The sequence below is a fragment of the Chaetodon trifascialis genome, chromosome 10 (genome assembly GCF_039877785.1).
Source record: "Chaetodon trifascialis isolate fChaTrf1 chromosome 10, fChaTrf1.hap1, whole genome shotgun sequence".
Classification (NCBI taxonomy): Eukaryota; Metazoa; Chordata; class Actinopteri; order Chaetodontiformes; family Chaetodontidae; genus Chaetodon; species Chaetodon trifascialis.
The window spans coordinates 5,657,390-5,684,357 of NC_092065.1; the positions used below are offsets into that span (position 1 = coordinate 5,657,390).

At 43.7% G+C, this 26,968-nt stretch overlaps 2 protein-coding genes across 2 annotated transcripts in view; both read left to right on the forward strand.

Moving 5' to 3' along the window:
- Positions 1-26,795, forward strand: peak1 (pseudopodium-enriched atypical kinase 1). The gene is made up of 4 exons (XM_070971742.1): positions 1-3,473; positions 12,032-12,279; positions 18,419-19,233; positions 22,577-26,795. The coding sequence occupies exons 1-4, from the start codon at positions 130-132 to the stop codon at positions 23,945-23,947; spliced, it is 5,778 nt and encodes a 1,925-aa protein (XP_070827843.1). The 5' UTR covers positions 1-129; the 3' UTR covers positions 23,948-26,795.
- The window catches only part of LOC139337241 (uncharacterized oxidoreductase YjmC-like), a 297,202-nt gene that overhangs the window by 180,898 nt on the left and 89,336 nt on the right, over positions 1-26,968 (forward strand). The window lies entirely within an intron of this gene.

The following is a 26,968-nucleotide window of genomic DNA, read 5'->3' on the forward strand; positions in this document are numbered from 1 at the left end:
AATCCCCCACATTTGAGACTTGAATAGTGCTCATCATTGTTGTACTACAATTAGTACCTGTGACCCGTAGCTTCATGGAGGGGTTTCCTGTCCATTGACCCAGCAGGCTGCCTTACTGGACCAGCAGCCATGTCTGCCTGCAGCACCTTCACAGAGCACGTGTGGAAACCAGGCGAGTGCAAGAACTGCTTTAAACCCAAAAGTCTGCACTGTTTGGCTCAGAGTGGTGAAAGGAAGCCTCCTTCTGAGCAGAGGCCTCCAACAACTCAGCAACTGAACCCACCCCCTGCTGGGGCCAGAGCCAACCCTAATATTACCAACAACTCCCAGAGGGCTGGCAGTGGGTCTTCCCGCTCAGGACACTTCCGTCCACCGGTGGCTAAAAAGCCAACTATTGCTGTTAAGCCCACTATGATGCTGCCCTGCTCCTCTGCAGGACTGGATTCAGATGGCAACCTGTCACGACCACCAAATGTGATAGAAACGGGAAAAACATCAGCCTTTACAGTGTGGAATCGCAATGGACTGAACCGTAAAAGGCCTGGTGGGCCCAGCAACAACAACGAAGGAGAGGATGGCAGTGAGGAGATTGAGGGTTATGGACAACTTAGCCCAAGGACCCCTAGTGGAAATAACAACAACAGTGGACTGACAGATGTCTTAAAAGAGATTGCTGGGTTAGGCCCTGGCCTTAGCCCCCCACCCCTTTCTGGTTCCAAGGACTTGTTTTGGGGACGAATAAGTAGTTCATACAGACGGTCATTGGAAAGAGGCCTTCCAGCCTCAAGCTGTCTAGCCATGGGAAGCAGCAGCAGTAGTGGTGGTGGTGGCACTGCTCAAAAACGGGTATCGCTTAGTGACAGCAATGAAATCATTAGCACAGAGGGTGGTCGCTTTTGCTACCCAGAGTTTTCCAGTGAAGGCGAAGATGATGAGGAAGAGGAAGATGATGAGGAAGAGACTGAAAGGGATGATGATGAACATGAAAGCTGGGATGAAAGTGATGAAGAGTTGCTAGCCATGGAGATACGTATGCGAGGCCAACCACGATTTGCAAATTTCCGTGCTGCTACATTGTCTCCGGTGCCCTTTGCTGCAGGGAAAAAGTGGAATACTGTGCCACTTCGCAACCGCTCACTTCAGCGGATTTGTGCAGTAGACTATGATGATAGCTATGATGAGATTTTGAACGGATACCCCTCCATGGACTCGAATGGAGTTCTGCTTCCCTATGGGCCCCATGACATGCAAGGCAGTGGTTTCCTATCAAATTCTGAATCTACCACTTCTCCAGAATCATCGTCATCGCTACCAGAGGATTCTCGAACAACTTCCAGCAGTGGGAGCAGTGCCCCCAGTGCTCTTCAAAATGGCTTAAAGTCTCCCACATCTTCTAAGGCACTGGTCGCCTGCACTTCTCCAAAAAAGGAGCCCGTCCACAGAGCACTGAGTCCACTCAAGGTGACTGAAACACACAAGGCTGTCCTGGCCATTAGATTAGAAGATCAGGATAGTAGAGAAGGTATGCCAATGCCCCAGGCCCTTCCTGGTCAACCAGTTACTATTAGTTTTAGTCCCACAGAGGAGCAAGCTAAACCATACCGTGTAGTGAATTTGGAAAAGTCTCAGATCTGTAAGCCTTACACTGTAGTGGATGTGTCAGCATCCATGGCCAACAAAGATGAACAGATTCCAGACTCTTCTCCAAAACCCAAAAACCTGTCAATGCCTTCGAGCCCTACATCATTCTGTAACACTCCTTTAGGTCAGCCCCTCTCTCCAGCCTCCCCTGTTTCTCCGTCTATTCCTGCGATGTCAACGTCACCCACATCTGTAGCTCTATCAGGTACCTCTCGAAAGAAATCAGGGAGCATACGCTACCAAGAAGTGTGGACATCAAGCACAAGTCCTCGCCAAAAAATACCTAAAGTGGATCTAGGGATTAATCCTGGCCCTTCCATCCCTACTCAACGCTGCAGCCACAAGTCAGCTCCCACTTCTCCCATTGCCGGACTGTCTTCCTCCCGAACTGTACCTGTGAAATCCCCAAATTTATCAGAAATCAAGTTTAACAGTTTCAATAATGCAGGCATGCCTCCTTTTCCCATTATTATTCGAGATGAGCCAGCTTATGCCCGTAGCTCCAAGAATGCTGTTAAGGTACCTATTGTTATCAATCCAAGTGCGTATGACAACCTAGCTGTGTACAAGAGCTTCCTGGGACTCAGTGGAGAACTGCCACAGCCAAAGGGTGTAGGTAGTAGGGTAGCCAGCCATACTTATGAAGAGATTGGATCGTCTGAGAGTGTCCAGTCCTCCTCAACAGAGAAAACTATCTCTGGTAGAGGCACATCAGAGAGAGCCTCATTTGAAGAGACAAAAGCCCCATCTGAAGCAGTGTCAAAAGCACCAAATTTACAAGCTAGAACCACTACAGACACAAGCACTGTGATGAGCTCCACAGCTGGGGCCCTCTCTCCCACTATATCAACAAATTCTCCTCCCACTCTTGCCATTACTTCAAACCTACTGAAGACCAGCCCCATTGCCAATGTTGTTACACGCAGTTTCAGTAAAGACGATAATACAGACTTAAATTTTTCTTGTGGGACAGCAGTAAGCCAGAAGGAGGAGGCAAGTGCTGTGCTTTTACAGATTGTGGCCTCCATCCACCCTCCCCAGTCTCCTCCAGAGTCACCTTCAGCACAATCCAAAACCCAAAATCCTGAGGAGCTGTATGCTCTCCCACCTGATGCCATGAAAGAGACCCTCACCCGACCCAAGTCCCTCTTTTCTACAACTGATGGCTGTCTTTCCAAGCCCAAGAAGGACACACCCTCCAAAGTTTTGTCTAAATCCCAGAGTGCCTCTGCTGCTGTCCCACTCTCCAGCCCTCGTTCCGAGCCCAATGCCCCCTTCCCCCCTCCTAGATCTACATCATCCCCGTACCATGCTTCCAACATCCTCCAGAGACATTTTAGCAACTGGACTAAGAATTCCGCCTCCAGTTCTCCTGTACGACCGATTGAAGGTGATGGAAGTCCAGGTGGAGAGGGGAGACGCATTTCAACAGATAGCTCCAAACCCAAACGCTGGATCTCCTTTAAGAGCTTTTTTCGTCGGCGGAAAGATGAGGATGAGCAGAGAGAAAGGGTGGAGCGAGACAAGGAGAAAGGCAAGCTGGTTGGCCTTGATGGAACAGTTATTCACATGCTTCCACCACCACCAGTCCAACATCATCACTGGTTCACTGAGGCCAAGCCAGAGGATCCCACCCAGAAGCCAACTATCATCTTCACCTACAAACCAGAAAGTGGCAGCACACCTGGTGATGGAGAAGAACTACGAGTAGAGGAGTGCAGAGAAAATGCACCACTGACACCTGATGAGAGCAAGGAACCCAGACCCTTCAGTCCAGACCGAACACCTGCCTCACACACCACTGGATGTGATCTCATCAGCAAGGATCTCAGGTATTTGTCCAAGATTTTAGTCACTGTTCTGACAGCACTGTATCATCAGAGTGAGCCTCTAATAGTAGCGCATCAAAGTAAGGATTCTGTTTAAAACTGTTGTTTACCCAGTTGGTAATATGCAAAACCTAAATGTGGTTTCAGATTTTCAACAGAATACTGAGACTTATTTGTCAGACAAAAAACAGATGCGGCTTAACTAAACCCCTATTGCATTGGACTCCCAGATAACCTCAAACCAAGAACTGACATTGTTGTGGTGGATATGTCTCTGTATGCACATATGCATAGAGTAACTGTAAAATGTGTAGGATTGTGGCCCTCAGACAGAATACAGTTATGCTGCTATTGAACTCCCAGGAAAGATTAATCTTAGATGAGAAGTTGTTCCACCAGAAAACAATTGAGCAGAAATTTTAAAGCGGTTAATGATGCTTTGAGCTGCTGTAAGGTGAATATTGCTTTCACACAGAAGTTTTTAACATGCCTTTGTCTTTAAGACTTGTAATGGAATTCTTAAGAATCTATCAAAGTTCCCACATGTTCCTTCAACATCACCTCTTGCTGATCTAATTAATTATTTTGCATGCAATCCCTGTAACACCATTACCCACATGCATTCCCTTCAGAGCATGATAGGACACGGCTTAAAATTAAGATGCTCAACCTTTGCCTGCTGCTCCTCCAAAGTGCCAGGGGTGCTTCTCCCTCATCATACAGATCCCTCATCACAGATTCTAGAGGTGTTTGATCTTAATTTGGCATGGCATGTCTGCTCAAACCCTTTCCCAGCTGACTGCATGGACTATGCAGCCTATGTGGTCTCTTCCCTGTCATTTAATACCTGACCAGCAGGCTCTGTGCTCAGCTGAGGCCTCAGTGTGTTACAATTGATTCAACAGCAATAGGTTCAACCTTTATTAATCAACTTTTTAACAGCCATATTCCCTTTAGATTCTCAAATTGTATCAGAGCCTCACTCTGACACACATACACTCACACCCACATAGTAAGCAGTCACTGTATTCTCTCACTATAAGTTCATTACTTGTCTTTGACCTACTATTGCCCTTTGTGTTTCATTTCTTAGTGTAAGTTTCCTGCATTGTGAGTAATGATACCAGATGAAGATAACCCAGCTGTGTCAGATATGTCGTACATTCTGTTCTAAATTATAAGCTTGTTTGTGTGCCCTGAGATAGTCAAAGATGATAATCAGTCAAATGGATGCTGCAGTGGCCAACCATAAACTCATTCATCAGGGAAGCTGTATACTGAAAGCACTGCTAATAATGTAAAGTACTCATCATTAATCAGTTTCAAGTTGGATAATACCCTCTGACAACATCCCCAGGTTTTTTCTGTGTTCACCATTGTTTTGTATTTTAAAGCTTACTTTTTGTTGATAGCAGGAAAATACATTTAAACTTCAGACCTACCAAGTACATGATTTAATCTTGAATGAGTTAAGTTCAGTGGGGTAAAACATGAACTTTTACACTTGATTCAGGAAAACTCACCCCACCCCAAGTTCTACAGTAGGTTATTCAATAATGAATCATCCTATTGTACCTGGCACAATTAGTAGTCCTTATATTTTCACTGTGTGCAAACTGAGTAATTAGTAAAGGTTATGTAAATGTGGCCACTGGGTAGCAAGCAACTGAAAAGGCTCATTTGTTATATAAAAACCTCTACATAAAGTACTACTTATGGTGAGTACTATCTAACGTATTTCCTTACTGCCTCTTCCTGGGGTGCCATGTTATTTTCTGAGTGAATAGGGCTCATACCAATTTATTTTGTATGATCATATATGTATTTAAACACAGAAAACTGAGCCCCTCTTTGCTGCATCTGGATTTCCATGTATTTGTGGGGTTGTATGAAGAAATTGTCCTTTAGAATCTTGATGTGTTTTAGAAAATGAATCCCACAACACCCACATGATTAGCAGGAAAACAGTGGAATTTTTTCTTGGCAGATGCCACACCTGCATACAGTTTAGTTAGAACTTGTTCAGATGTTGTTGTTCATCTTCTCACCTGTTTTGTCGCAGTTTGTCTTCCACCTTATACTGTCCATATCTGTTTCTTCTCCTCTATTAGTATCCCTACCACCTTCATATTCTCTGTCGTCTGGGTTGTTTTCAAGGTACCTGGCTTTCCACCATCACTTTCTGTGTTTCGTGTAATTTTTGCTCCTCTTCCTTGCCTTCCTTCCACATTTTTCCCCTTTGAGCCTGAAGCACTGTGAATTCTTGGATATTTCTCTCCTCCGTCCTGTCACGAGCATGGCCCCATTCTGTCTTTTCCTTGCTTTTTCTTTCTTCCTCAAGCTTCAGCTCTAGTCATCTTTTCTTTATTCCAGAAGTTCCTGTCTCTTCTCTCACTTTATACTAAGAGATAGAAGAATCAAGTTTGCGCTAGGTTTTCTATTAATATGGGCAATGCTGTGCTAAAATTGGGTATACTGTATGATGCTGCACTGTATGTATTAGAGAGCACTCAGTATGTTCCCCAAAAGTTTAATGCCAAATTCTTTCAAAGTCTTTTGTGAGAGCAAAGTTGATGTTCTCACTCACTTCTCCCAGAGGATGATTGATTACTCAGATGAAGAAACATGAAGTTGTTTTTTTGTCTGCTTCCTCAAAACTAAGATAATAATGCTAAGTAAAATAACTTCCTGGCCAAGTTTAATCTTCAGAACTAATGTCCAAAACGAAGATGAATTGATGCAGAATTCCTCATACTTAATGTTTCTCCTGTTTATATTGAGCAACGAACATCACAGTGTCATTAAAATATGCACAGCATTCATTCACTTACATTTGATGCCAAAAGCAACAACGTTTTGCTCAGTTTTTGATAAGTTAATCGTACATTAGTTTTTGCTGTATTGTACCAGACACATTTTCTTAGTTTCTCACCACAAACATAAGCAGATATGGAATTGTACTTTTAGCATACCAGATTGAATAAGTCACACTGTCAAACATCTCACTATCTGGCCGAGCCTGCCTTATTTTCTTTTGTGACCCTGCCGTTTACAGCATTCACTGTGAGCTTGTCAATCAGTAACTATTATGATCACTGTATTGGCAGTAGGTTCCAGTGTTACTCTGCTGTCTACTTGATGTTTATCTCAGGTACATGGTTTTTGAGTTGACCCAAAAACCTCTGCAAAAAGAATCCCCTTGTGGAATGTGAAAAAAATGCCTCACAGTGCTTCAGTATCGCACTTTGAAAGGATTGGAATCGTTCTTAAACAGCTAGTCTGATCGTTACGAACTGCAGGGTCTCTCCAGGTCTGAAGATGATTTTATGCATTTTGTTGTTTTTTTGGTTTTTTTTTCCACATCAGTGCTTCTGCACAGTACTGGAGCTTTAAAGTCTTTCTGAAAAAATAGATTTTGTGCAACCAAAGTAGTTTCTGAAATGTGCTATTTAATATTTAACAAATCGTTGCAATTTAAAATGTATCTCCATAAAACATTTTTAGTCCCACTTGCTTGCACTAACTACTGGTGCTGACAAATATTGGCTGTCTACACATGAAAAAAATATCTTGGTGCAAATTGCGTTTTACAGTTAGAGGAACAACACACCAGCACACGTTATATGAACTGGTCACACAGGTCATTGTACTGATCTTTTGTTTTGATTGGCAGATGAGGGGTTAACCCTGCAGGGTTTTTTTTTTTTTTTCTGACTGGAAGTGGTTTTATTGGCTAACATGGGCGTGCTCTTCAGCGCTGGCAAACACGTTACCTTAGACAGGTAAGAACATTCAAAGAGGGTGAACCAGAGGAAGACAAGGAAAGGACACTAATGAGGAAAAGACTTTTTGATCAACTGGCCAACCTGTAATTACTGATCCACCTAGAATGTGAATACAGCTTTGCCTTGTATTTCCAGATGGGAAGCTGTGTGAGTCAGTACAGCGGGTAAGAACTGAAACCCTTTTATTTCATTTGCTTCTGTAAATAACTGTAACCACCCAGGCCATTTGAAGTCATACTGACTTAGTAGGGAGGAGAGGATTTTGGCATTAAATGATTTATGTTTCGGATCAGAGATTGTTCATTTCTCGCAGCAGAGATTTGAGAAACTGTGAAACGCAGCTTCATGCTGCACTGGGGAAGCTTCATGCCGTCTGAACAAGTCAGGTCCTGACATTGAATCATGTAGCCGCCTTCGAGGTATTTATTGTGTCAAGGGCCTCTCAAGGTGTGTATCCACTGTGAATGGTTTGTCCATGCAGGATTATTTGCTAGAGAGTGTCTTCTTTGTGATTTAGTGGATAGTTTTGTAGATGACTGCCCATTGATACTTTGTTTTTGGTTGGATTAATGTAAGTTGTATCCTTGTGTAAGATACAAAACAATATGTGTGGTTAGTTAAAACCAGAACCATCTATTCATATAGATGGAACAAGGAAGAATTATAGAGGAAACAGAGTTTTCCTGTACAGGTCAGGCCACCAGCAGATATTTTTCATGTGATAACACACTCATCTTTATGCCTCAATCCTTTCACAGCTTACTTACTCTTTGTTTTCTAGTTGGCTCACAACACTGTGATGGGCCTTTTATAACAACTGCCTCCTGCTGGCAAGCCGACAAGTGCTAAAGTAATGCACTGTGGCAACTCAGGGGCTATTGATCAGCTCTCTTTAAAAGAGACACAGAGGCCTTATGGTCTACCAAGATGGATCATAAACATGTCAGATCTGAAGCCTTCCCCAGACACAGCGCCCCAAGGTAGAGACAGACACATGAGCAGCTGGGTGTTTTCTTCCATGCTCAGTTTTCTATCACGTCATGGACAAAATATTGCAAGGATACTTCCTGTTTCTTTTCAGTGTTACTTTTAAAGAGCTGTCACTGCTTTTAGATGAAATCCTTGTTTCCAAAATGCCAGTGTAATAGCAGTTGTACAGGATGTTTTCAGAAAAGCTTCCATTGAATTTGGATCTGTGCTCCAATGACAACCCTGATCCCAAAAGTGTTGGGAGGCTGTAAATAAAATGTGATCATTTGCTAATCTTTATGACATGTATTCATTATTTTGAATTTGTAAAGTTGGTTCAGGAGCAACTAAAGACTGATAAAGTAGTGGAATGCTCTAAAAACACCTGTTTGGATCATTCCACAGGTAAACAGGTTGATTGGTAACAGGTGATAGAATCATGATTGGGTATGAAAGGGGCATCCTGGAAAGGCTTAGTCGGTCACAAGAGAGGATGGAGAGAGGTTCACCACTTTGTGAACACATGATTGGATAAAGGAGATTATTACATGGGTTTGTTTGCAAATGATTTCGGTTTTGAAAATCAATAAGAAAATGGTCACACTTTAAGGGAAGCCTGAAAAATGTCTTGGCCCAGATCTACCTCTGTAGTCATTAACCTGTTTGTACTGTTAACGATGATTAGCTTTCCTCGAAACAAAGGATGGGATTGTTGTTGTAGGTGTCACATTTCTGTGAGTTTTAAACTTTCTGTAACACACATCCTCAAACACACACAAGTGTCTGAAATGATTATCCAGGCAAATGTCTGTTTGTATAACTATAATGAAGGCACACAGGAAGGAGTTAGTACTTGATTTTATGCTATCTATAATTGGCTGTGAATAACTGGCCAGCTTGATACTGATAGAAGAACTTCAGCTTGTTTTCTTAGTGCACTCGATGCTGTGAAAAAGTGCTACAGGCCCTGAACGTTTCAACTGAACAAAGCCCACTATGACCTCTTTTGTCTCTTGCGCTTAACCTTTTCTTGACAGGGACTTTTTCCTGTGATTACATAAATCACTCGTCATATAGCCGAAGTGTGTAATCACAGTTACAGTCAAAGGAAATGACACATGTGATTCAGGCTAATACAAATAATACAACACCTCCGGCTATGAAAACAGCTCTGTGAACTTTTTTTGACCTTTTTACTCGGAGCTCATTTCCAATACTTCATTATTCAGCAGAGGGATTGCAAAGCTTAATATTTAAAGACAATTCAAACTCAAAACGGCAATGTCAGATCATTGAAACAATATGCCACCACAGCAACATCTGAAAGTTAGAACAGATGGCAGAGCCAGCCACTGGTGTGACAGCTCGGTAGCCAATATTCTCTCTATTACAATGGAGGTTAAACTATGCAGTATTTTGGAATGTCATGCAACCAGGGTGGTCACAACCCAGGTGGCCTGAGGCTGTAATGCCTCACACAGGTCACATTGACTGAACTGTTATCAGATCAGAGGGCAGTAAACGAGTCTGTTTGAGTATCTTATTTATCGTGATCAGAGGGGCAGACTGTTCCCAGATGGCTCTTGGTGAAATACCAGCTGTTTAAGCTTTTTTTTTTACAGCATAGAGCAGTGAGACACTGTTACTCAGGTGACTGTGAAAAAAAAGATTAGTTTATGTCTTGATGTTGTAATTAAATTTAATTAAAATGAAAAGCTTTTGGCAAAACGCTCATTTCAGCTCTTCATGATTTCGTGCAGCTACAGTTACTCTGTACTGCCTGATTCAAGCAGCTGTTACATATAAATCTGCAATCTGTAGAGCACAAATAGCCAATGCTCATGCTGGTGCTAATAGGGATCCAAATAAAAGACATGAAGTTGTCAGCGTTACTTTATGTTTCATGTTCCCCTTCTGTAACTATATTGCATCTACTGCATCATTTTGCATCGTGTTAGATCCAGGTACGCTCATCATCTGTGATGATAATCTCTGATCATCCTTTCAGTTTGTATCAGTTTGTTGTGAATGTTGGACACAGAAGAAGAAGAAACTTTGAAAATAAATGCGTGTTTATGGGCTTACAGGCATAATAAAGAAATGATCAGTAGTGTAGAAAATCAAACCTGCTTGTAGTCTATCCTTAAATGTATTTTTTCTCATAGAAGAAAGATATTTCAGTCCGTATTTGACAGATAAGATTCTACATGCAAAAGTGACATTAGTGTCAATTATTTATTCAACAAAGGGTTGTAGCTTGGCTGTGTATAAGATGTGTTAAGCCTTCATTGACACATTTTTATCTTATTTAGTTTTACTCATCAAAAAGCATTGTCAGTACCCATGAGGTCCAACAAATCTGTTGAATCAATGTCTTTCCTCACAAAACATTAGCAAAGCCAGTTTTCAAAGTATTTTAAAACATGCATAGTTTACATCAATATTTATTTGCTAGCAGTGCAAATTACCTGCTGACTTCTCCCTGTAAATCAGTGACATAGTGTGAAACCATTGGCAGGAATGTGTATTGCATCACGCGTGTGCATGTGCGCTTGCATATGTATTCTCGTGGTATGCAAGAGACAGGGCCCATGGGCTATTGTGGCCATGTCACTTCCCTAAGAAGACACATATGTGGCAGATCGCCTGTACAACTTTCATCTCCGGCAGCAACGAGCTACAGTATATGACAAGTGTCTTCATAACACCCCCAGGGCTTTCACACTGTGCAGTCTTAACTCTCCAGTGATAACACACCCTGAGTAACTGTAAGATATGACCCAGATTTCCACTGTCAGTACATCATGAAGTGTGTGGCATCCTGTTGTAACGGGAAGCATTATGTATTCATCTGATGTAAGTCATTCTGAAAAGCAGCATTACAGCAGAGACATAAAACACAACAAATCATAAAGGGGACAGGCATCGTGGTTCGTAATGCCACGTGCCGTAATGCTCACATACATTTCTTGAGGTGACAGTTTGCATCAATGTCACAGAGCTTTAAATATGTCAGTCAGCAGAGAAGGAGATTGTGATGTTGTGTTTGATTTGTCTGTCTCGCTAAGCTTCATGATGCAGCTCTTCAGAACAGGCACAATGCCTCAGTAGACTGCCACAGCTTTGTTGAGTTTCATACTCACATTTAAGTCTGTCACCTTTATAATCACATCTTTTGATCAGTCTGCTGCAGATGAAATTCTCTCTTTTAACACCTCAAATCATGCTACTCATCCTACTGTGATAAAAGGATCTTCAGAACATGTTATCAAGCCCCATTTTGACCTGTTTCGCCTTGTTCTTCCACCTTCCCTCAGGCAACGTATGTTTAGTTGCATATGAAACACATGAGTCTTCAAAAGCTCCCCACTTACAGCTGTGCTGGCTCTAATTCATCACTTGCTGTAAAGAAGGTGAGCTGATGAGGCGATGTGTGCGATGATTTGAGAGACTGACCAGATCAAAACATTATGTGCATTTTGTTCATATCCTCTGATGCTGTGCAGTTATCTCTCATAGACAAAATGAACAACGACAGATTGAAGCTCTGATCAATACCAGCTCGTTTATCATCCACAAGCACCACTGTCTCCACAATAGCCTGATAATATCATCCTGTTCTGTTCTGACTTGTTTTGCAGATATTTTCATGCAAAATTAAACCTTATCACCAAAAGAATAATGAAAAATCTCAAAGCGGTGGGGACAAGCAAACAAAGGAAAAATCAATTTAATGAGTGTATTAATGGAGCAAGTATTACACTTTTTCATCGCTAATGGAGGCATGCCTCTCTCTGTCATGTGCAGCCAGGTACCAGTCAGTGCCAACAATGCCAGGGATCGGGAGCTGCCCGGTGCCGCCTCCTTGCCTGCCAAAGTGAATCTGGGGCTGGTGCTTGGGGAGGGCGAGGAGGGCCATGCCAACCAGGTTGCCACACCAGCCTCAGCCAGCGAGGGCAGCGCCAGCCTCGGAGAGCCAGAGGAGGACGGGAATCAGTCCCATCACTCCCACTCTACCGCCTCCAGCCAGTGCAGTGCCACCTACAGCAACCTGGGTAAGAACGACACATGTTGGTGTTTTGTATGTTGTATGTTGTATCTGTGTATATTCATGCTGTCATGGTTGACATAAAGCATGAAATGTACTTAAAGCAGTGTCTAATTGTGATGAGCAGGTAAGGGTTAGGGTGTACAATATGCTCTGCAAGCTTTTATTGTCCAAATGAGCATGTTTCTTCTCTGTAGGACTGGTTTCCTGCTAATCATTTCACCACAACATGACAGAACAGTATATCTGCCACTATATTATGCATTTACTGATTTTCACCTGCTTCCTCTTGCAAATAGACCCCTTTTACTGTATTTTACAGAACAAGGTCCTCTTAATGCTCTGAATATACTTCTCGTAAAATAAAAAAATGATGGCGAGAAACTTGGAGGACATGGGATTAAGCAGGTGATTGTGCACCACAATCATCACAAACATTATATGTGGTAAAACTGTACAGAAAGTGCTGAAGAGAGCATCATAAATCTCTGTATGGAGGAGAGTAACTGGAGTCAGTGGATGAATATTGCCACAATCTGTCAGTTCCCAGTGTCTGCACTTGACTCCCAAACAGCTGATCTCACTTTTAACTTTACTTTAAACTTATTTTACTTTTGGCATCAGCACACTGAGCCTGGTCTCATTCCCTGATAAATACAGCCTTTGTCACACCCCTCACGTCTCATATAGACACACAAGCTACCCTTTGGCATCTGTATATGACGCACTGGGCTTCCAACTGACTCCTCTGTGAACTCATCCACATTCTTATTAATTGCTCAGAGGAAGGCGATGTAGTGTTAAGAGCAGGAAAGTTGGAGTTAGTTGAAAGCCTGAGGGATGTGACCAAGAGTCACCACTTGACACTCTGGAGATGAGCAGGTTGGCACACCTCCACATGTGGCAAGTCATAATTTATTCCCTGCTAAAACAGCTGGAGTGTAAAATCTCAGTGCATTTTGTCACTCACAGCCTGCAACTTTGAAATTAGAATAACTGGAGTGATGTTCTTTCAGCTCGAGGTGGGAGCTGATATTAGTTCTCCCATTCTCATCAGGGCCATTACTGAGCACGTGGAGATGGACAGGAGTGGATCACTCACTTGCATAAATCAACAGCTTACTCTTGGGTTGTCATCTAGATCATTTAATTTCTCTCTGTGTCATCGCCTTTGTCCCCAGCTCTTGTTTGATTGCTGAAAATCATGTTTGATATGATTGATGAGCTTGGAGTAGGACTACACTAATAACCATTTTACAACACCTACTGCATGACTGACTGCTGTTAATGTCATAAAAGCTTTTATCCTCATATCTGAAACTAATCATTATGCTGTCTTTGCACTCTAAATTTGTAATTGCCTGCTCTGATGCTGCAACATTCACGTCCAGTTTGAGAAAGGCATGAGAGTCACTGACTCCTCCACAGCCTGAATGAGGTGAATCCTCCTCCTTGTAGTACCCAAATCTAATTTTTCTAGCAAATAAAAAACACGTGCAGTAGGATTAAAAATGTAAGTTGTGTAACCTCAGCTCAGGGAGAACAGAGGCTCAGTCAGGAAATAGAAGTAGAAAAATCTGTGTTGTAATTGTGTATTTCTGTTTTTGTTATCTTACTCACACTGTCAGAGGAATGGTGTAGACCTAACTGAGAAAACAGGTCTTGTTTTCTGTAAGGTTGCCCTTTCAGTGCTGAAAGCAGGATTAGACCTTCCTCAAGAGGGACACGGCTGTTTTGAAATCCTTTACAGGAGCATCTACTGTCCCAAAAAGACAAATTCACCCATCACAGTGCTGTCTCATTCTCAGTTCTTCTGTGGTTCAGCCTTGAAATGAAGACCATTGTTGCAAGTAGATAAAAATGAAGATTTGGGTGACTTTGCAAGATAGCAGTGCAGATTTTTCCTTTTGAAAGCAAGGAATCAAAATGACAGAGACAAATTTAGGGGCTTAATTCCTCATGATTTTTGTCTCAGTAGAGAAAATATCTATATTAAATGACAAATAGGCCCAAAATCCCTATCTCTGCTTTGTAATACTACTGCAGACTGAAACATTACATTCCTCTAATACCATGATAACGAAGCTCCTCTATCACTTTCCTCATTTTCGTGCCTGTTTGTGACTAGTTGACAGTGGGCATTTCATCATTAGACAGTGTGGTGGCGGTGGAACGATGAGCCCGTCAAGACCAGACTTGCAGCAGCGAGAGGAGGAAGAGAGCGGCAGGCACAGCTGTCAAACATAGCTGTGCTCTGAAAACACGAAGCTCTGTGTGTGGGAAAGGATCTCGCTGTGATCAAGCGGTGTGTGTGAAACGAAAAGAAATAGAAACATGAAGTGGTAGCGTGGAGAGTGTGGGTTCGTGGGGCACCTGCACTGCTGAGGGGCTTCGCTGCATCTTTGCACATGTGCTCGTAGTGTTGTGAGGTTTAAGATGTGTGTGGGTTTTACTGTTCAGGGATTCATCGGAAATAAAAACTGCTCGTCCACTGTGCGTGCGTGCGTGCGTGCGTGCGTGCGTGCGTGCGTGCGTGCGTGCGTGCGTGCGTGCGTGCGTGCGTGCGTGCGTGCGTGCGTGCGTGCGTGCGTGCGTGCGTGCGTGCGTGCGTGCGTGCGTGCGTGCGTGCGTGCGTGCGTGCGTGCTCAGCTCAGAATGCACACCGGCTCTGTGGATTGATATATTGTGAATGTGTTAAAAGCTCCCTGGATGACGCATGATGAGCTGCCTGCAGCCTGATTTTCCTCTTCTACATGCTGCTAATAAAGCACAAGGCTGTTTGTCTGCCTTCAAACATAGATTAATACAGTACATCATTTTTGTTTGGGGATTCGAGATTAACGCTGTAGCCTCTGAGTGTGAACTCTCCTCTTCTGTCTATTGTACTCGACAGAATTGCAGAAATACATCTGCTTTGCCTCCACTCTCTCTGATGTCCATTTTCAGCTCCGTCAATACTCTCTGTTCACACATTTTAGCAGAGAATCACATTAACAAGTGCAAGCGTCTCTCTCTCACTGGCTACATATAGAGTATACACACACTTGTGTTTTAATCAGAGCATCAGGCAGTAGGAGGCAGAGCACTCGCTGTCTCACTCAGTGAGAAATCTCCAGTGTTGGTGGGAGCGTTGAGCCTGCCTGTTGGCGCCAGCGGCTCCGCACAGACTCTCAGGGATGGAAGCAGAGAACAGCATCTCACTGTGCCTCTCTGCGCAGCTTCAGCACCGCGTTTACCTAAAAACTTTGAGACATTAGTGGAATTAAGGTAGGCTTGTTTTTCTTGTTTTTCGCCCTCACCTCTCAGTAACCTCTCTCTCATCACCTGTTTATCTCTCATCAGGTTCCTTCTGCTCACCACTTCCCCTCTTTTTGTTTTTCTTTCGCTGTCATTTCCCTCACTTTTACCACCTCTAGCCACCCACTCTCACTTCATTCCTCCCCTCTGTTCCTCTTTATTCTACCCACCTCCTCCGTCGCCTCCTCTTGTTACCGTGTCAGTTAGTTTTACTGCGGCTCAGTGGCTGAACAGCAATCACTCAGCTGTGGCAACAAGTTCCTTCATTTCCTTACAAACAAACGTTAGAGAATGCTGTTCTGTAAAACTGTGCATGGGATGCTTAAAAATGACATTTTCAGTAGTGTTTTGTATGTAGTGTCACAGACAGAGTTATAGCTGTATGAAGTCCAGTCTATGAGGACATGACTGAAAGGTAACACATTTTCTACCATTTGTGAGTTGTGCTTTCAATTCATGGTTACAGTTTACATAAAGAGAGAGGAAGGCATCAACCCTGTTGGAGAATGTTTGATACCAAACATTGCTTTATTGATTTTTGATAATGACATGACAGTTTGCCCGTATTGATACCCAGATCTGGATTGAGGAGGCACAAAGCAGAGGCAACATAGCTGTGTCAGGCACATCAGGTTCTGTGATATCATTTGGCTTTTTAATCCTGATCAGATTCTGGAGGGATTGGTGATTCACTACTGTTCTGTTTCCTGACGATGGACCTAGGTCGACAGATGTTTAGAAAATAAGGAAACAGCTTTGCATTAATGGTTCGTTAATCAGTTTCACTCACTGTGCACCACTTTTCCAAAACACTTTTATAAATCACTTTTTTTGGTGATTTTATATAGTTTTACTTTTACCATGCCTCTGTCACACTGTCATCTGTTTCACTTCACAGTAAGAATGCAGCATTCTACGCAGTTGTTGTTTCATCAGCTTTTAGAAATGTGCTTGTTTGTCTTTAAGAAATCACAGACAAAAGAAATGACACTGGAAAGTTTCCACAAATAGAAATAATGCTACACATTTTATTTTGTGCCATTTCGTACAAAAATACTGTGAAACTTATCAGACAAGAGATGACAGTTGAAGAGTCTAGTTTGAAATCAGCTTGGACATTTCAAAGACTAATAGATTAATAGATCAATCTAAAAAAATGATTAGCAAGTGAATCAACATTGTAAATTCTGATTAGCTGCTACCCTCATCTCATTATGTTGTTTGTTGTAAAGATGGATGTTCATGTAAGCCGTATGAGCTTCTTAATCCCTTAATGCAGGCTGTTTTATCATCACATGTATCTGTTTATGGTGAAGTGAAAAAGTATTCTTGATTTTGAAATGACAATCACAGACTGAATCAGTCTTATGTAATGTAGTTAAGTCACAGCCACATTGCTGCAATAGAAGATTCTTGGGACTGGACGTGGGAGACGGTTGTTTTCTTGGATGGATTATTCCAGATTGGTGGAGGAACACATTAAATACACCCATTCCAGGGAGGATTACCAAGACTCATTTACTTTATCCTGACTGCTCTTTCTTAAGGCTTCTTCTGCTTTCCTAAGATGATGGCAGCGTGACGCACATGTGAGGAGTTTTCTTACCGTCTGACAAGAATTTGCAATCAGCACCATTTGTCCTGAACAAAGACAAACCGTTTGTTCAAGCAGATTCCTTTTCCGTAGGGACGGGAAAAAGTCATTTGGCAAAAGGGGTGACTTTGAAGGACATTATCTTGTAGCACTTGGCAGTCTCTCGTCTTGATCTTCCAGGAAATTGGTGTGTTCCCTGGTGAGTTGAAAGCGGCGCAGCAGGGTCGTCTGTGGTCTTGTACATCCACTCAGCTTAAACTGCCAGGCTTTTTCATTCCCGTCATGTAAGAGGCACGACTCCTTTGTTCTTTCCATCTTATCAGACACGTGTCTCTGACCCATCTGCCTCTGTGGTCCTCAACTCCAGAGACCATCGAGGGAGTCCAATCAACCCCTCAACCCTCCAGTTCCCTCCCACCACCATCCCAGAGAAATAAGGTCACTTCAAGCTACTGATAAATGTGCTCTCCATGCTGCCTCTTTAAGCCTCAGTGCAGAGCAGAGCTGCAGATTGAGTCGGGCAGCTGGATGGCTGCAGGGACAACTTGTGCCCAGCTGTCCTGCTCTCTGGCTTGAATTCTCCTCAGAGCCACCAGTTCCCTCACGTGCCATAGCACACAACCTCGTGTCGGCCTCTCTGCTTCATGAGCCAGTGGGCGACTGGAGAACGCCATGTGGGAGAAGCTCTGGGGACGATGGTGGTGAAAGACTGTGAAATCATTTATTTTTCAGGTGTCATTTTTATCCTTTTCAGCTGTGAAGAATTCTGATTTGACTTTTTTGAAAGTAACAGTCAGTCACATTTGATATTTATTTTTTATGCTGTTATGTTTTATACTGTTAGTTTTATCTATATCAATGCGGCATAATTTAGAAAATGATCATGTTTCGAGATCAAAATCTTAATCTTTAATGAAGTAACTAGCTGGAATATAAATGTAGTGGGCTAAAACCTACAATATATTTCCCTCTGAAATATCGTGATGTAGAACTCTAATATAGCATAAAATAGAAAAAGTGAAGTACAGATACCTCAAATTGTGCTCGTACAATGTAAGTGTACTTGGCTTCTTTCCACTAGCACAGACTGAAGGGTTGTTAATCATAAATGCAGTAGTGTACAGTGTACTGATGTCACATCATTGAAGTCTAAATTTACTTCAGTTGTCTCTGATGTTTGAAATTGACGTGTATTTCATTCTGCTCTCCGCCCAACACTTTCATTGATTCTACACGTGTTCTTATCTTCCTGCAGGTCAGTCCAGAGCCAACATGATCCCACTGAAACAGCCCCGGAACATCAAAGCATCCAACGATACTTTGGCCTCCATTGACCTGGACAGCCTTGCCGACCAGCCAGCTGCTAAAGCCACACCACCACCACTGCCTAAGAAGGCTGTACCTCGCTCCAGCACTGAACCCAGCCTTGGAGGGAAAGAGCCGCCCCAGGGAGCCCTGAGACCTCGGGCTGAGGCTAAACCTGGGGGCACGAACCTGAGTGTAGCCAACCCTCTCTACGACCTCGACTCCACGTGGGACACCGCTAGTCAGAGCTCCTCTCTCAGCTCAGAGCCTCATCGAGCCCACGACCACGAGAGCGGCGACTCCCTGGAGCGGCCATTGGCTGCCACAGCGACCAACAAGTGCCGCCCGACTAACAGCATGTCCTCCCTGGTTCCTCAGCCTGCATCTGCTGCACCCACTTCCACCACTGGCAGAGAGAGGAGGGTCTACCCGAGCACAGAGTCTTTGGTTGGAAGGGGTCGGACGACAGGTCGAGGCGCTGCTGCTGGAGGCTCCAAACCCCAGAGACCTGCTCTTTACAGGGGGCTCGACAGCTGGGATGAGGTCGTGGGAAGGATCCGAGGGCTCCACACGGACACGCTGCGGAAGCTGGCGACAAAGTGCGAGGACCGTTTCATGGCTGGTCAGAAGGATCACTTGAGATTTGGCACTGACAGCTGGTCCCACTTCAGGCTGACTACTGGGAAGCCCTGCTGTGAGGCGGGGGATGCCGTATACTACACCGCCTCCTACGCCAAGGACCCACTGGTCAACTACGCCATCAAGGTGAGATGTGTGATGCTGTTTCTAGATCAGTTTGTTCCACTCAGTTTATGATGCAGAGTGCATGCTGTTTGCTAATGACCAGAAGGAGAATATTGAGCTTAAAACTTGCTGCCTCCAGTTCAATGTACCACATTTAACTGCAGTAGATTACTTGCTGTTTTTCTTTGTTTTGTGATATAGCATAAAATCTCTGGCTTTCAGTATGTTGATTGGACAAAGCAAGACATTTAAAGGTCACCTGAGGCTCTTGTTTTTTGTTATTTTCTGATATTTAATAGGTGAATGACCCTGAAACATATACTAACTTAAGCTAGTTTGCCCCACTTTCCATCACAGTATTTCAAGTATTTAGTTCATACAGTGTGCTTTTACCAAATGTTGCGACAAACAGCTTATTTTCGGCATCTCATTAGTTTGAATTCATTAGTGTTTGTTTTTCAGTCCTTGCTTTGTATTCTCCCCCCATCGAGAAGGATTCTTAAATACATCTGGAGTCTCATGTTTGCTGTCCTTGTAGTAGATTTAGTAAATCCTTGTGATTTGTTTTTGTGTTGAGGAGTCTCCTCCCTCTGCCTCTGCCTCAGCCCAGGTGGAGGAGGGTGTTTGTGCTGAAAAATTGGCACTTAAACTTTGAGCCTCCTGGGCACGGCCTTGTGTAATAAAACCTGTGTGTGCATGCATGAGTGTTTATATATCTACGTATAGATATGTATAATGGTGTGAGGGTAGCAGTTCTGTCTGCTTGTGGTACAGTGTGTGTGTGTGTGTGTGTGTGCCTGCCTGCGTGCGTGCGTGCGTGCGTGTGAGTGAGAGAGGTGTCCAGGGCAGAGCTTGCCGGAAGAGTTCTGAAGCTAAATACAAAGCAGATATGGATGAAGGTTGCATTATTCACAGAATGTGAAGCTCTCTGCTCTCCACAGCACTTCAAAGCTTTGCCTTCACATTAGCAGCAGGCTCAAGAGAAACTCTTGTTTTTTTATGATGCTCATCCATAAATAAGGCAACCAGCAGCAGAAGGAGCAGCAGAACACAAACGGGCCCAATTAAACTTTCCCCAATTCTCCATTTTAATGTGGCCCAGTTGTGCCTTTCGTAACCCCGTAAGTGTAGTAGATTCTCCTGAAAATAAGATTTTACACGCTGTGATATTTTTAATGCGGTGCTAATTATTCGTAATCCACCTGGAGCACGTCTGTGTGAGTTCTTGACTCTCGGAGGAATTCAGTGAGAGTTGGAGCGCCTTAAAGCTTTAAAGTATCTCTGAAATGTCAGCATTAAGGAAATGAGGCAACAATAGTTGATTGCCTGTTAACTTGGAACCATGTGTTACAGCCAGCAACACTGCTTACAAAATACGGCATCGAAACCGTGAAAACTCTCCAGCAGCGTCCTCAAACAAAGATCAGCAGGCAGCTGCAGTGTCTGAGCCAACGTGTCAAAACGAGTGAATCCAGTGAACACGCACATTCCTTCACAGTTACACAGTGTGTTGTGTGTGTGAAAGGAATCCACTGCTGCAGGTCTTCACCCCAAATCACAAGTCAATCAAATCACAAGACAAGTTTTTCACAAGATACAGAGCATGCAGTTAATTCAGTATTACCACATATTGACACTTTGTTGACTCCCATCATGATGATATTATCTTTTTTATTATACATTTACAAAGATCGGCTTTTGTTGTACGCCTGTTCAGGGTTTTGGCTGACATTAATGAGTGCTTTCTAATGACTACTAAAGTGCCAATATGCCACTAATATGCTTAGATAATGGTGAATATGTGTACCTTAATATAAAATATGACCAAAAATTCAACCTCAGGCACCTGAAGTCTTATCACCTTGTTGCATTTTCAACATGCTCAGTCTCAGTCAGCACCAGTATATTTTCAAAGAGAACTGATGAAATGTCAGTCAAATGATGTCAGCCTTTACGATACGTGACATCAGAAATTATAGCACGATTTAAAGCTGCTGCGTTGAGAAATATACTTTGTCCCCAAAGATTCTTTCTCTGAATCCAAACAACATTTTCAATCCTATTTTAGTCACTAAAATGTTTGCTGATGTTGGTGGAACAGTGAGACAGACTCTCTCTGTAAGATAATTCCTAATAAAGTCACACCATTGATATGAAAAGAAGTTAAGGTACTTTCAACCAAAAATATCTCAGTAATACGTCGTGACTTCTTTCTCTTTGTGAGTATTTTAGTGAATGTTGTGACATTGGCAGTGAGCGATCATATCGTCCTCTCTTCTCTGTGCTGTGATCAAAGTGTGGAGAGACACGGAGGCGCTCGCACTGATGTCTCTGACAACCTGGAGTCTCTGCTCCTCACTGCTCTATCTATCATTAAAGCCATGAGCTGCAGTGTTGTGCAGAAACAGAGCTTTACAGGAACAGAAAACACCTTTGATCTTTGAATTCTTCTGTGGATTCTCTGATAAAATGATGTATTTTGCTCCTGATGTTGCTGAAGGTTAGTGCTTTGTTTAAAGCCGCTCCTGGCAGGAAAGGGACAATCTCTGATGTTGGGCTGAATTTATTTTATTTCATTGAAATGAGTAGCAGTCTCTTTAATTCAAGCTATGGAGGATTTGTAGGAATGACAGAAGTCTTGTCAGAGAGAGAAAACTTTGAAATAAACAGGTCAACCATTTCTGTAACTTTCCAAAACAAACAATCCAACATTCATTCTTTCTTCACTGGGTGATTTTTATTTCACCAGTATGGGCCAGTCAGCGCTAAAGTATTGAAAATAACTGGTTTTGTGTCATTCAACCAGTAATTTAATGATGGTGAAAGCTAGCTGCCCTCTTAATGCTAACACTGGATCAAACTGAGTAAGAAGAAGCTGCATCTAGAGTGTTTGTTGAGTTCAGCCATGATGAATGTCTGCTTTCTAAAATCATTTGTCAAGTACCGGCCCTCAAAAAGTTAGATATCCAGTCCCGTTTTCTTCTCCAAGTTAAGCTAGCCCAGCTGTCTTTGCAAACACATCGAACGTGGCTCTCCAGATCAGATATAAAGACTTGGTTGCACAACATGTTCAACCCTGACCTTTAGGCTGCCCCTCAGTACTCACAGACTTCATACCCTCTCATCCCCAAACCCGTTCATCCCAACTGAAGATGGAAGTCTTTAAAACAGGTCTCAAATATACAGTTAAATTTGTACTTGTTAGTAGGTTCTTGTCTTTTCATGGGAATTGGGAATATTTTTGCCAATCTTGGTAATTTGCCAAGTTTAAATTGTAAATAGCGTCATCATGAGAGATTTGTCAGCTCAATAGCAAACCTCACTTTGATGTTAACATGCTCACTCTTATCTTTCCTTTCTCCAGATCTGTCGAAGCAAAGTGAAGGAGACCCAGCAGCAGTTTTTCCACAGCCTTGCAGTGAGACAGAGCCTGGCTGTGAACTTCAACATCCAGCAAGACTGCGGGCACTTCCTGGCTGATGTGCCCACCCGCCTGCTGCCTTGGGAAGAGGAGGAAGATGAGGAAGAGGAAGAGGAGGAGGTGGAAGATGTGAACGGGCTGAAGGAGAAAGAGAAAGAGATCAAAACTGAAACCAAGGCAACAGACTCCAAAGCTCCAAATGGGAAATTAGATGAAACTCCAACAGCGGGGCACATGAACACTGCCGGCCGCTTGAAGAGCCGAGTGGTGGTCATCACACGGGAGGTGCCCTTCCAGACAGTGGCTGACTTTGTCCGAGAAGGCGTGGCGCGACATGCTCATAACCCGGAGCTGTACGAGCGGCAGGTGTGTCTCCTGCTGCTGCAGCTGTGCTCTGGCCTGGAGCACATGAAACCTTATCATGTGACCCACTGTGACCTGCGGCTGGAAAACCTGCTGCTGGTGCACTGCCAACGTGGCAACCCCTGGAACCTGGACATTCTTGAGCCCAACAACAACAGCAACGGCAGCAGCAGCAGTTCAGGTGCAAGCTCTGCCAGTGCTGCAGCAGCTGCCGCCAATGCCACCTGCCCCGCCCGCCTCATCATCAGTAACTTCTCCCAAGCAAAACAGAAGAGCACTCTCATGGCCGCCGACCCTGGTACGCTGCGGGACCAGTCTCGCCTGGCCCCCGAAATCGTCACAGCGACTCAGTACCGCAAGTGTGACGAGTTCCAGACTGGGATTCTCATCTATGAGATGCTGCACCGGCCCAACCCCTTTGAGGAGACGCCGGAGCTGAAGGAGCAGGAGTACACCTGGGCAGACCTGCCTCCGCTCCCCATCAGATCACTGTACTCACAGGGTCTGCAGCAGCTGGCCCGGTTACTGCTCACCGTCAACCCCTCAGAAAGGATCCGCATGTCGGAGGCCCGGGCCTGCCTGCAGTGCCTGCTCTGGGGCCCTCGCGAGGACCTGTTCCAGGCGCTGGGCTGCAGCAGCACAGGCCCCATGTCAGGAGCCACCTCCAGCCAGCGCGAGGCCACCCTCCAGAACTGGCTGGACCTGAAGCGGACACTGATGATGATCAAGTTTGCGGAACGCTCGCTGGACACGGCGTGCGGTGTGAGCCTGGAGGACTGGCTGTGCTGCCAGTACTTGGCGTTTGCCACCACGGACACGCTGAGCCGGGTGGTGCACATCCTGCAGCAGCCGCACGCCCAGACCCAGAGCCAGGCCGCGCACACAGCACCGAACCAAACGCAAACACATCACGCACACACCCTCCACCTGACTCAGTCACAGCCACTCTGAGCTCCTCTACCCAGCTGTTACTATGGCAACAGATCCAACTTCCCCCCTGTGGTCCCTGTGCTGACGCTAATGTGTGATGTAAGCTAATAGTCAGCTTTGTTTGTGCAGCAGCCACAGCACTCACCTAAAACTAAACAGCTGGTTGTGCAATGTCTGTGTTTACTTCATGGACAAATCAGTCCGCAGAGCGAGCGGCTGCGTTCCCATCGAGCAGGCCGGGCTTCATGATCATGGTTGTTCTGAGCGCTCATTAACAACAGCAGCAGGCGAAGAGTCCAGCAGGTGAAGTGGCTCCAATCCAGTCCAAGACAAAGTGACACAGTGACTTCCTCTAGCTGGTCAGAACTCATTCTAGAACTCTAGATTGAGCAGATTTACTAAATGTGTGAGCGAACTGTAGCTCTACGAGACAACAGAGCTGTGATAGCTATAAATTAGAAACAGTCTGCATGGCAGCTGTCTCCAGGATTTATTTGAAGCGCTGTCAAATGGAATAAATTTGAGATTTGTTACACATTGCTATTTTATAGAAAGGTTTCGTCAGACATTTAAAGATACTCAGTTGGATTCCCTCAAAGTACTGAGCTTGGGGAGAGAAAACTTGTGAAAGCATCAGAAATGGAGATTTAACTCACCATTGCATGGTGTATTTTAAGCAAAGTTCTTCAAAAGATGCAGATTTGAAATCTGTAGAGACTTAAAAGAGAAATGAAGGGAGGCCATTTGATATGAAGGCAAAGGGGGGAAATCAGAAGAAGAAAGAACTTTCTAACCATTGATGGATTTTTCCTCGTCAAATCAAATATAATCAGGGTGAGATATATATATATTTTTTACCCAAACTGATCCAAAAGTGAAATGTGTTTTACCACTGAAGCCAAAGATCTGCCCAAAATAGTCAATTTTAAGAGTTTGGAGATCATTTTATGAGTTTTAACCCGAGATGTATTTTTCAGATCATTACAAAATGCAGTCAGACGTGGAAACGGTAACTAGATTTGTTGGTTAATCTCATTGTTTGCGCGGCTGAAACTCACTTCAAAACACTGAAGTGTCTAAGCCAGTCTGGAGCTGACACGAACAAAAGTTACACATAAATGCTGTTGCATCAAACCACACTTAACACCTCTACAGGGCTGTGAGGCAGGCAGTGAACACTGAGCTAATTTTGGCTTTGCAGTTAACAGATTTTAGGCGCCTTGACGTGAAAATGGGACACAACTGCCCTAATGTTGGTTTGGCTTCTTGTCCGAGTATGTGCAATCAGTAATTTGTTGTTTCCTTCAGAGGGAACAGCTTATGAACAGTCATATGACATTATGCAGTCTTTTACGAATCCTCTCTTCTGTTAGTTTTGTGGCACATAAACTGATTCTTTTCAGTTAAAACCCGCAATTTAAGAAACAAAGTTAAGTCCCGTGCTAAGAACTTCTTACAGTGGATGGGAGACGGGGATGTTTCAGGGACTGCAAAAGTTCTTCTTTGTCTGTCGTGTTGTTTTTGTCAAGTTGTTTTTGGGACGGTTCTGTGTTACGGACGACATTTGCACATTCAGCCTGAACGTCGGCGCTTCTCGATGGGAGCGGGAGAGACTGAGAGGAGTTCCTGTGAATTTGAGGAACTGGATTGGATTTGTTTTGCAGCGTGTGGAATGTAAAAGTTTGCCTGGACTGAAACAGACTTTTGGGCCGCCTCAGAAACACACTCATCTTCCAACTGAACCACTTCGCTTCACTTATAATGTGTAATAATCAACCATAGCCCCGAAGAGATGCTCAACCACTGAGACTCGCCTCCATTCCTCCCGCCTTGTTTCCCGTCCTCTTCGTTGTTATCCGGCCAATGGGACGGCAGGTCCCGCATTGATGCTCTATGCTTTAATGAAATGAGCTCTGTGTTATTGATCAGTATCTTCCAGCCTGGAGTCAGGTGGAAGTAACTCGTGCACACAGGCCTCAGCTTCCCCACTAAAAACAAGAAGAAACTGTTTTGAGTTTTATGCACATGGGTTTATTTGTGGCTCTGCTGATCCAACACCCTGAAAACCGTCTTTAACTCAGAACCAAACAGCACTCTGTGTGCTTTTTGTAGTCTCAGTGGACGATGTTTTCAAACTGACACTGCAGAAAGGCTTTCAAAAGTTTACTTTACTTGCTCTGGTTAAGTTTGTCCTTTCATATCTGAAAACTGCAGCCGTTCAGCTTATCACTGGGCGGGGGGGGGGTACTTCTGGGATCAGGATCCTGTGATCGTTTTACTGCAGATGTACAATACAAGACTTAATGGTCCATGGAGTGAAAATGAGACAAAGCAGGTGTGAGTTTGTTGCTGCGTTTAAAGGGTTTGTGTACTGAGGAATGTGTGTGGACAGCACTGGTGGCTGTCCTTGTGTCTAGAGATTTAAGCCTTTATATAGTATATATAGTATAAATATATATAATCTTTATCTATTTTAATCCACACACTATTTTGTTGAGTACGGAGCACCTCTATTTCTGTCTGTAGAGAGTCGAAATATCATTCATTGGTTTTTAAAGCTTTACTTGACTTTCTTCAGCCTCGCCTGTTTTGGGGGAAGGAAAAGGTGAGTAGTTATCACTGATGAATGAAAGACCTTTTAATCTTCAAGCCGCACGATGAGCAGCAGTAATATTCAGAGCATTGTACAGTATTTTTACCCCTCTTGTAAAGTTATCTGCTTAGATGAACCACTTTGAAAAGAGGCTGAAGAATGACTTTTGAACGAGCCGTCAGAACCGAGCATTCATCAAGCGTGCGGCCTGCAGCCGATACTGTTGATTTTCTCTCTGTGCTCTGTTTTTTCCTCTCTGCGTTGTTAATTGCCACTGAACAGAAAAAAAAAGCTCTCTAAGGCTTTCTATGAATATGTGTACAGTATGTCTCCTGGCCCACCGCCATTTATTGTTGATCAAGTTAACCAACAGTAACAGAACAATAAATATATGTTTTTATATATACACACTTTGTGCCATGGTGTTATTGACGTTGTTGTACTCTTAA

What these genes read in the sequence shown, in the direction of transcription:
- peak1 (XM_070971742.1), top strand. Translation starts at nt 130, where the DNA reads ATGTCTGCCTGCAGCACCTTCACAGAGCACGTGTGGAAACCAGGCGAG. An exon ending in TGCCACCTACAGCAACCTGG is followed by an intron (nt 12,280 to 18,418) that starts GTAAGAACGACA and finishes ATCTTCCTGCAG; the next exon opens with GTCAGTCCAGAGCCAACATG. An exon ending in TGGTCAACTACGCCATCAAG is followed by an intron (nt 19,234 to 22,576) that starts GTGAGATGTGTG and finishes TCCTTTCTCCAG; the next exon opens with ATCTGTCGAAGCAAAGTGAA.